Source organism: Zea mays, chromosome 1 (genome assembly GCF_902167145.1).
Source record: "Zea mays cultivar B73 chromosome 1, Zm-B73-REFERENCE-NAM-5.0, whole genome shotgun sequence".
NCBI lineage: Eukaryota > Viridiplantae > Streptophyta > Magnoliopsida > Poales > Poaceae > Zea > Zea mays.
This window is the reverse complement of record NC_050096.1, coordinates 238,685,214-238,695,717: the sequence shown is the minus strand read 5'-3', so window position 1 is coordinate 238,695,717 and position 10,504 is coordinate 238,685,214. Positions and strand designations below refer to the sequence as shown.

Here is a 10,504-nt window from a genome sequence, read left to right as displayed (position 1 = left end):
TAGAGCGACGCTAAGCATGGTCCTAAAAGACAAAATGGGTATAAAGACAAAAAAAAAGACCACAATGACTTATTCCATGGTATTATTAGATCTCGACATCTCGCTCACCCAACAAATCAGGGTGGCAAATCTAAAACGGTTTATAACTCTATAAGGGCTAGTTTTGGAACAGGATTTTCATTTCCCAAAGTAAATTATTTTATTTTTTCTTGAGAAAAAATCCCTTAAGAAAATAGGGTTTCCAAACTAGCTCTAATAGTGCACGCACGAGGATTGACTAGACAATAAAACACAAGATAACAATGCATCTACCAAAAATCCAAGGAACAAAGCTGGGTATCTTGCCTTATTTGCAGAGATGTCAAAAAAAAACACATAAAACCCTAGTAGATGTCATTGAGAACAATGGTATACGTATACATTTCTAGTATCCTACTTACTGACTCCATGTTCCATATAGCTACATACATTACAACTCAATATATCCATGGTTGAACTTTCCAGATGTTTACCTGTATAGACCAACTCAAACCAATTGGACAACAAATGAGTGAAAAATAATATCATATGGTTAAAACCCTAGTGACTCGAAAATTAAACACATGTACAAATTGTACTGCTATAATATAGTAAACTGGAAACAAGAGAAAATGCCAGAATTAAATCACAGCTAAAAATTATTGGAGGATCAAATATTTTTCAGATCTTGTGGTTAAACTAATTGATAATACGGAAAAAAATCAAACCAGCACTACATATAACTAAAAGTTTTTTAGACGAACAGTATTCTCCACTTAACTGCATAGTTTTTTTTTATAATGATCTGCATGGTTGAACATCGGCATGGACAACCCTCAACAAATTTGGTACACAGACAGTAAAGATAAAGGCGCACTAAGAAATAGGAAGCCTCCGTATCATCATTACTCGGTTGGTTGAAAAGAACACATACCAGCAATTGCCCTTCATACTTGGGCATATCCAGACAAGAAGACTGATATAATTCAATCGGTTGCTGGTTATCTGGTGTACCATTTCATTAGTGCTGGATAGAGACCAATATCTGCACCATTAATTGATGCAACTAGCTAAGCTGCAACATGACAAGTTGACAGCAAATGAAGGGCCTTACATGGAGGAAGGCCTCAAGAGAAATTACATAGTACTGTCACAAGAGATGATAGTACACCATTGATGGTTCAAAACATGTGCATTCTGGACTCAAAATGACTGCCATAAAAAAGTACTCTCTCTTATAAAAATTACAAGTTGTTCCAGCATTTCTAGGTACATAGCTTTTATTATGTATATAAATATATGCTAGGCCTAGATATATAACTTTTATTATGTATCTAGAAAAGCCATACCAACTTATAATTTGGAACGGGGGGAGGGGGGGTGTATTTCACTCTACCATGTCCGATCACAAGGTCAATTAGGGTCAGTTTTTTTCATCAGATGTCAGGAAATAGGCAATCCATCAATAACTTGTAATCCATGATTGATATGCATGAAGGTTACAGTTGATAGTAAATACTGAACTGAATTCTGAAGGACCCCAGAACATATTTTATATCTTGACTAAATTCTTAACAAACGGAGAGAGTAGTCTGATACCTTATATGTGAAACCATTTTACTCAAGATACACAATGTACTGGTCATCTATCTATATATATATATCACAGTAAGCACTGTTCCTACACAAGGCGAAGATCATCGTCTTTCTTGTTGCTATACAGGCAACAATTGGAACTATAGATTGAATTGTTAAACATTTTTTCCAACAGTTTCCAATGCTGTGATCTCCCAAGAAGATCATTTTTAGAACTCTGTAATCCACTATTTCATCAGTGAAATATATCAAAAATACATACAGCAGCTTACATCTATAGCCCCTGTAGATGTCATCTGAAAGGTTCTGAAGGTGCAGTTTCTTTAAGAAAAGCAGCAGCTTGGAAGCATTCAGCAGCCTCAGCTGCTGACCTGCCACCTTCCTCTTTGTAAAGAAGGCCAAGATTGAACCACGCAACATGATTAGTTCTATCCAGTTGTAATGCATCAGTCAGGAAGCACCGTATAGAAGGCAATGGCCTGTCACCAAGTTGTTGTAGAACAGTGGCAGTTGATATTAAACTTGGGACATGTTTAGGATCAAGATCTAAGGCTCTGAAAAAAGCTCCCAAAGCTTCTTTTCTAAGACCTTTTGCTTCATATATTTTTCCTGAAAATGAATACTTTATGAAAAATATGAAAGGAAGTATCCAGTGTAAAAGGTGCATGCTGTCAAAGTTGACTGAAATAAATGTAACTGATTCTCAAATCCTTGACTTATAATGAAGCTTCTGTAGATAAAATTAAATACACAATTGAATGCTATATACATAATACATATACAATTGAATTGCCAAATTTAACAATTTTAAAAAGAAAATAGTTCAAATTTATGAATTAACAGCTGCAAGATTCTGAATAGGTCTATATGGTTTGAAATTATATTTCATTATTGATTAGAGATTTAGATATAGGCATACATTTTCATTATCAAGGTCACAAAAAACAAAATCAAAATGCAGTGAGCTAGATTTCAGTCATATTTAGAAGAAATGAACAGGAATCACCTGTAGCATGCCAAGCCAATGCAGAATAAGGACTGATGGATCTTATCTTCAATACACAAACCTCTGCATCCCTCCATTGTGCCATACCTAGGTATAAGAGAGCTAGATCATACCAGGTCTCTGTTTCCAGGCCTTTATCATCCTTGTTGCCCTGTAGAAATAATACAAGGGCATGACCAACTGATAACCTAATTGCTACTGTGCTATGGGTAACACAACCGCATCAAAAACTAAAATATGACAGCAGGTTGTTCACGTTGCCTCCCCCAACCGGCAAAAGTGTTCAGTAGTTCCGTGTAGAGGTTAAGGGCATGCTTGGAACCATTGAGGCTGTTGCTCACCTTGCCAGCCTCGCCTCCCCCAACCAGCAAAGCAAGGTGTGGTTTTCTTTCTCTAATTGGTTCTATTGCTCTCCTTTCCCTCCCCCTTCTCCCTTCTCTTCTCCCTATAGACCGTGAGCTCATCCATACTAGGGAAACCTTTGATACAGTAGCAGGAAGCTCAATTCAGGATCGACAAAGCAATTTCAACTCTTAGGAGGTCAATTCCAGAGTAGATGAGGTTGATTTAGGGCAAGAACATCATCAATTTCGCAAAGGTGGGATTCAATCTGAGCCTGAGGGCTGGCAGCTGGATCTGGGAGAGCATAGCGCTGCAACATATGGCTGCTCGTTGGGTCATTGCCCTCACCACAGTGGTACGGCAGCCAGCGGTCTTCTTGTTGGGCCACAAAAAAGCGGTTGTGCCATTGAGCAGCCAGCAACCTTGCTTGTGTGGATGAGCCGACTTGGCTCCCTTCCAAGGACAAGGAAATCCATGCGGCGAGCAAAGTTGCCAGGCAAAGCAAGATTTCAAGCACTTACCACAAAGGGCTGCCCTTATTAAGCAAGACAAGGTGAGGGAACTTCAGTGGTCATGTGAACAACAGGCGCAAAGTCTCATCATAGTTAGGAACCAAGGAATGAGACACTAAAGAAGGCACCAAGGAAGGTACTACTGAAGAAGGCAAAACTGAAGTACATAAGAACTTCATCAAGAGATGCTGTAAGTGTGAGGCAGGTATAGTCAAGAGCATCTAGGAAGAACAGAAAAGAAAGGGGATAAACCAAGGATGTTGATGAAACATCAAAGATGGACAAGGATAAAAAAAATGAGTTTCGTCAAAGACAACATCCCAAGAGATCCTCATCCAACGAGCAACTGGATCCCAACAGTGGTATATCTTATGCTCAGCACTGTACCTGAGAAACACACAATCAGCCGACTAAGCAGTCAACTTAGTGTGCTCACAAGGTAGGAGCAATAGCCAAACAGACAAAGACTTGAATAATTACGAGTCTTGCCACAAAGACGCTAAAAGAAATCCCTCCTTAAAGAGTGAAGGAAGGTTGAATGTTAGTCAAGTGGCAATAGAAACAACCTCAATTCAAAAGGAGGAACAAGCATAAGAGCATGAGTTATCTCAAGAATATGACAATGCTTGGGCTCAGCCACACGTTCTAAGCATGAGCGCTAGGACATGAAAATGGGCAAGAGTCCCTTGCTTAGAAAGTACCTGACAAAGAGCATCAGAGATACACTCATCGGTAGAGGCAGCACGAAAGTGAACAATAGCAGAGAAATTCATATAAATAGATAAAACCTCATTACAAGGTTTCATGAAATAAATCCATGTGTGACGAGAAAAAACATCTATAAAAATGATATAATATCGATGGTCTCCTTCAAAAACAAAAGGAGCAAGGCCCCATATATCAGAGTGGACAAGATCAAAAGAAAGTTGAGAAATGGACTCACTAGAATGGTAAGAAAATTGTATTTGTGTTCCTAACCGGTAAACCTAACACTAATGTAAAGACTCACGACCTGATACCAAACCTAAAAGACCACGACTAATCAAAGTGGATAATTGGGAGCCACAAATATGGCCGAAACGATGATGCCACTAAGCAAAAGACGAAGTCAACATAACCAAAACGAATCCAGCAAGACTAGCAGACGTAGCCGAAGGAAGACAAAGCTAGTCAAGCTCCCAGAGGCGTTGAGAGTCATGACGAGGAGGGTCGATACCAACCCAGCGACATGCACGTTGATCCTAGACATAACAAAAGTCAAGATGAAGAACAACACAAAAGTCATAACCAAAAATTTGGTCAACAGACATGAGCTGCATGATCAAATCAAGAACAAAAGAAACATCAGGAACAAGAAGAGTTTAGGGTTTAGGGTTTAGGTCAGACAGAAGGTTACCATAACCAACAACGGAAAGAGAAGATCCATCAAAGGTATGGATAGTGGGAGACGAGATAAAGGACTCACGGCCGAAAGGCAGGTGCAATGAAGAGTCATATGAAAGGAAGCACCGGAGTCTAGAATCCATGGACAAGTACTAAAGTGGAAGGAGGAGGTGTCCATAAGTGGAGGATGGAGAACCAGCAACAGAACCTATACGTACAAAGGACTAATTTATAGAACTAGCATCTCCTGTAGGTGTAGAGGGTGCAAGGCAATGAAGCAGCATGAGCAATTGGCCTCCATAGTCGTAGCCAAACTCCCCTAAGATCCTCCAGTACCAGCACCACTAGTACCCTATCAAGAACGACGAGCTTGAGCCTTCTCCATGAAACAGTAGGCTTCCACATGCTCATCATGATCACAAAAGGAGGCACAACTGAATATGACATCGTCGATGGAGTAGCAGACGAGACTGGCAAAGACTACAAACATGCCGATAGCAAACAGACGAGTCTCCTCATTATAGACACTTCACACTAGCAAGAACATCCATCAGAGAGATGCAGACATGACGAGCGAGCAACTAAGCACGAAGGGGCTCAAAGTCGTGAGTCATCATGAAACTAGGTCAAAAAGTCATAGATATATTGAAGCTCAAGTGCAGCCTTCCATCTCGCCATTTAACTTCATCTATGTAAATAATTTTGTAATTAGACTATATTTAATACTCAAAATTAACATTCAAATATCCAATGTGACACGGACTAAACTTTAGTCTCTGGAACCAAACACTCGTTCATTCACAACAACACCAGCTCATGTGGGACAACCACAACTAAGTCGGATCTGAGACTTGTGCTTTGGCGTAGGACAGACAAGAGATTTTTTTTAAATCGACCTGAAATCCGCTCCCATGAAGAGTAGAACCTAGGACATGAGGAGTCCTCATCAAACTACCTAACCAACTCAACTGCATCCCCTTTTCGTAGGTATTGAACTATCAAATCTGTATGCCTTCATATCACTATATAATATAAACTGCTTCAATTTAAAGATGGTACCGAAAATTTGATCAAATAGCAACAAGTAAATTGCACCTTTTGCTATAATCCGAATGTATATTGCATACTAGCAAGAATGTATAGTTATGACTGCCATGTTTCATAACAAAAAAATTCTTAGTACCTTTGGCAAGCAAACTCCAGCAGTTAAACTTTTCGTTCTAAGTTGAATGATAGCAAGAAGTTGGGTGTATGTTTCAACCGCTTCTCTAAATTGCCCCTGTGCAGCCTGAATTCTGGCTTTGGTTCGCAATAAATCTCCTTGACACCATTTCCCAGTTTGATCTAGAGCAGCATCAACAACTGTTTCAGCATCAGCAAACAGCTTTTGAGCACTAAGTATTCGAGCTAAAAGGAGCCAACTCCTCAACTCTGATCCAGCCTCAAGTTTCACCAGCCTCTTTGCATAAAAGGCAGCTAATTCTAATTTCCTCTGCACAGCATTTTCAAGGCTGAGACTGTATAATGCCCTAGAATCTTTCCCATGTATATTTTTTTCAGCATTCCCAAGGGCTTCCAGTGCTTCGCACTGCCAAGAAGCTCTATCTGTATCAGATATTGCACTTCTAGCCTGATTAGAAAGTGCAACACCAAGCAATAGGTTTGCAAGTCCTGCCATTGGTTTGCATCCTCCCTGCATATTTGCAATGGCTCTCCTTGCATAAAAAGCACCTTCAGTATGAATACTCATCTCAATGCAAGCCTTTGAAGCTAGAAGCAGTTCTATGAGTTGAACGGAGTCCTCTCCAGATTTTAGTATAATTTTGAGTAGATTCAGGGCACTCAGATCATCTTCTTCTGCTAAATAACACAATGCAACGCTGTACAACCATTCTTTTTTGTCTAACACACCAGGTAACAATTCTTCAAACTGTCCAGCCAGTGGAATTAGCTGTCCTGACATGGACAGTGCAAAAGTAAGGTGATGCATCACAGAGGGATCTTGCTCAATCCTCTTGAGATTGGACTTCCTCAAAAGAATCATCAAAAGAAGGATAGCCTCTTCAATATTGTTGCGAGGTACAAATGAACCGTCCAACTGAGAATGAAGATTTGGAGGGCGTGCTTCACAACCACTATATAGGAGAAAAACAGCAAATTTCTTTTGTATCCTTGCTATTGTCTCTCCATCAAGATTCCAATTATTAAGAAGTGACCTCCTATATGAAGAAATGGTTTCAAGTGAAAACCCCCCTGATTTCCACAGCTCAGGGAGCAACTCTACAGCCTTGCATATTATTTCGTTCAATTTACAGCCTTTCCCAAAGCCTGCTGGCAAGCCCTCAGGTACAGCTGCTTCCACAATATCCAATATCATTCTACATTCTTGTGCAGCTTCTGTAAAATAAAAATATTGAATTGTAGTTACACGAGCCACATGCATAAAAATTTTAGAGTTGATGTGCCAAAATGGAGTCTCCTTTTCTAACATGATATACCACATCACAGAGCAATCACACATGTGCATGATTTACAAGTCTGTTAATGTGTGCAACATGATAGCAAGGTGCTGCTTACCTTTATCTTTCCCAAGATCATGAAGTGCTCTTGCTTTAAGATATATGGCCTCCATGAGAAGGCTGACAGCATGCAAGGGCATTGGTGGGGAATCCCACTGTGAATGAGTCTTCCGACGGTCTGTTTTTCTAGCAATTGAGATTTTCATCTTAGGAACTAATGCAGATATGTCTATCCCATCAAAGACACGGAGTGCTGCCTCTACATGACCCCGTTGATATTCTAGCCTTCCTAGCAATGCCCTTGCTTCCTGTTTAGCATGTGCTGTCAGTCGAGCTAGAAACAGCTAGGTCCAAATGTAATGCTGAAATATAGAACTTAAACAGATGACATTCTGGCATCTAACGAAATCGAAGAAAGAGAATGGCAGTAATAAAAATGGTAAGTCTTCTCTTGAAATAAGAAAGAATTTCCCTTGAAATACTTATACTGGTACAGAAAAGGCTAGCTTGGATAAACTGCTAGGTAGGAGGTAGTGAACTAATTTTAGTGAAGAAAAAGATAATAACCATATATTTATTCAACTAACTGCAGAAAAAAATACATTCAGCACGCAGGTTGATTTTAGTTACGTACAAAAATCTTCACAAGGAAGTAAAATTGACAAAAGAAACCCAAGATTGACTTAACTAGGAATCATACTAGCTGAATTGGTGGCATTTCCTAGTCACATTCAGCATATATTTCAGCTGTTCTTGGTGCCATAACAAAATCTGTTTCACAAAAGAAAACAACTTACCTCATAATTTAGGCAAATGCCCTCCCGGAGCGACAACTCGGCTTCCTCTATGTTGCCATTATCAAGGTACTGCTCAATCTCTCCATTCCGAGAAGAGTACCCACTGGCCGAGAAATCCTTTGTGATCGTAGAATCAGATGACCGCATGGTCTCATCTGACGCCTTCAACTGCTCACCAGAGCACAGGCACTCCATAGCCATACGCCTGAGAGAATTCCTGAATTTCCCCTTCCTTTTCCTACCATCCATCCTGCTCTATCATTTCCGGCCCCATCTCCAAATCAAATTGTCTAACAATCATCAAACATAACAGAAGATTATTATCCATTTCCTGATTCTGATGGCTAACCACAACAATCACATCAAAGACCAATCTTTTCACGCAACAACAAAACCATGCGCAAATATTAGATAGCAAACCCGCACCCAATTCAGCACAATACACGCCGTGATGATACACCAATTGCGACATGGCCCCAGTGGTTAAAAAAAGGAACCATGAAACATTTAAGAAACTCAAAATTCGCACCAGTAGCCATCAAGGTGAACACAAGAAAACAGAGAAGGAACCCTGGAGCGTACCCATGAAGACGACGAACGGGAACATGATCAAGATCAACTTCCACACCAGCAGATCAAGGAACGTGAGGCTTAAGGATCGCAAATCTTCTTTTATTCCAAGGAACTCAGGCGAATTCTCCCCGGAAAAAGGACCTACCGACAAAGCCTATCCACTCCCTACCTATCCAATTCCCCAAGTGAATGCAAGATTTAGACTTTACAATCTCTCCGCGTCTTTAAAACCGGACAGGGAGAGGGGGGGAGGGGAGGGGGGAGGAAAGCAAAAGGGTGAAACAAATATTGCGCAGAATAAAGCGAAAGGGGGAAAAGGGGCAAAAGAGCCGGCCAAACAAGGCTAAAATAACAGTAAAGCGCAAAATCGGTTAAAGAAGTCGTCGAATCGCTCACCTTTCCACCTAGAGAAAGCCCAGCTCGCGAAGTTCTGTTAAGCGCTCAAGCACAAGCAGGCAAGCAGCCGCCAAGAATCGAATGATGCGTCCCGCGCCCCTTGGCCGCCAATTCGACGCGGGGGTTTCTCGCCAATCGGGACCAACCGAGGTTCGAAAGACTGCCGGAGACACGAGGATACCGACGCTCCTACGGAGACCGGATCGGGAGTCGAGGCCGCTGGAAATCCTGAACCGGATGCAAGGAGAAGAAGCGGCGGCCGGCGCAGGACTTGGGTAGAGAAAGCTTGGTTTGAACCGTGCCAGCCAGGGTGTTGCTTGTATTTACAAGCAGTAGGTGGGGGTAGATGGAAAGAATCGGTCGTAGTCGTACGAAGAGTCGGGTTTTATTGGACATGCATGCGGCCGGTGCTTTATTGACATCGTCGTTGTTTCGAGCGATTTTTTAGCATTGGATTTACCGAAACCTACTGTGCACATTGGATTTACATTTGTTATAGCTCAATTTCCCTAGGATTTGGAAATTTTGCTTTCACCATTTCCCGGTACCCGTATTCGACTGAGTAGTATAGTATAGCTCACAGCCTCACACAGATTTGGTTTCGTGTTTGGGATTGCTAGGGGTGCCTGATTATTCAGACACTGTTTCTCTCCAAAAAAGAAAAAAAAATAGTATGATCCCTGGATGAACCAGATGGCCACCAAATGCACCAGAACTCGATCACCAAACTAGGTTCATATGGATAACCATATCAAACAGCAATTAAGGTCTCCTTTTGAATATAACCCTGTTGGTACTTAAAGACATACATTCTAATCTGGGTAAAGGTTTTGGCTTTCGCATATTATCGTACTCTGAGCAAAGTTTGTTTGATATTTCAAGATATCACGACAATGGCCATCTGAACCTATACACAAGAACTGAACCTTCTGTGTTCGTGTCAGATCGATGATGCTTCGGTCCTGTAGTAGCTTCTGAAGATGCTTGCTTGCATTTGGAGGAGTCAAAAGATGTTTCCTCCCTGTCACCGAAAAGGTGCCGAATAGTGTGTTCTTGCACGCCAGTACAATGCCAGGATGATCTAAAAGATTCTTAGGTTTCGAACTGCGTCCCATCCGACGGATCTCTGTGAGCACTTCCGGCCGCGGGCATGACTTTGGGTCATATTATTAGTCAAGCTCCAGCTGGGCGGGCAATCATGTTATCGCAAGGCGCGTGGTGAGCTTTTTTTTGGGTTGAGAATCATGGCGTGTCTCAGGCCCTCATTGTTTATTTGGTACTTACCCTGACAAAGCGAAGGAAACATGTATTTTTCTTTCCAGTTCCCTTGCCTTTTTTACATTATTAAGATGGTGGCTGGTG

The 10,504-nt window shown here is 41.2% G+C and overlaps 1 protein-coding gene across 8 annotated transcripts; it reads right to left on the bottom strand.

Moving 5' to 3' along the window:
• Positions 1 to 318: 318 nt before the first annotated feature.
• Positions 319 to 9,500, bottom strand: LOC100384077 (uncharacterized). Of its 8 annotated transcripts, none has more exons than XR_002262602.3 (8): positions 9,143 to 9,500; positions 8,174 to 8,463; positions 7,435 to 7,684; positions 6,041 to 7,254; positions 2,621 to 2,771; positions 1,887 to 2,223; positions 953 to 1,063; positions 319 to 512 (listed from the first exon to the last, which is right to left on the bottom strand). XR_002262602.3 is itself a non-coding variant. In XM_035959786.1 (7 exons), the coding sequence occupies exons 2-6, from the start codon at positions 8,420 to 8,422 to the stop codon at positions 1,907 to 1,909; spliced, it is 2,181 nt and encodes a 726-aa protein (XP_035815679.1). In that variant the 5' UTR covers positions 8,423 to 8,463; positions 9,143 to 9,500; the 3' UTR covers positions 319 to 1,063; positions 1,887 to 1,906. The 8 variants fall into 8 exon arrangements, 5 of the variants coding, with proteins under 5 accessions (XP_035815679.1, XP_008645946.1, XP_035815663.1 ...); XR_553599.4 differs by having other exon boundaries at positions 369 to 512; positions 953 to 1,093; XR_004849987.1 differs by lacking the exon at positions 9,143 to 9,500 and adding an exon at positions 8,756 to 9,063 and having other exon boundaries at positions 369 to 512.
• Between the last annotated feature and the right edge of the window lie 1,004 nt (positions 9,501 to 10,504).

Coding starts and splice junctions, on each gene's coding strand:
- LOC100384077 (XM_035959786.1), bottom strand. CDS start 8,422: ATGGATGGTAGGAAAAGGAAGGGGAAATTCAGGAATTCTCTCAGGCGT. Junction 2,772..6,040: donor CTGGAGTTTGCTTGCCAAAG/GTACTAAGAATT, acceptor TTATTTCTACAG/GGCAACAAGGATGATAAAGG. Junction 2,224..2,620: donor ATTGGCTTGGCATGCTACAG/GTGATTCCTGTT, acceptor ATTCATTTTCAG/GAAAAATATATGAAGCAAAA.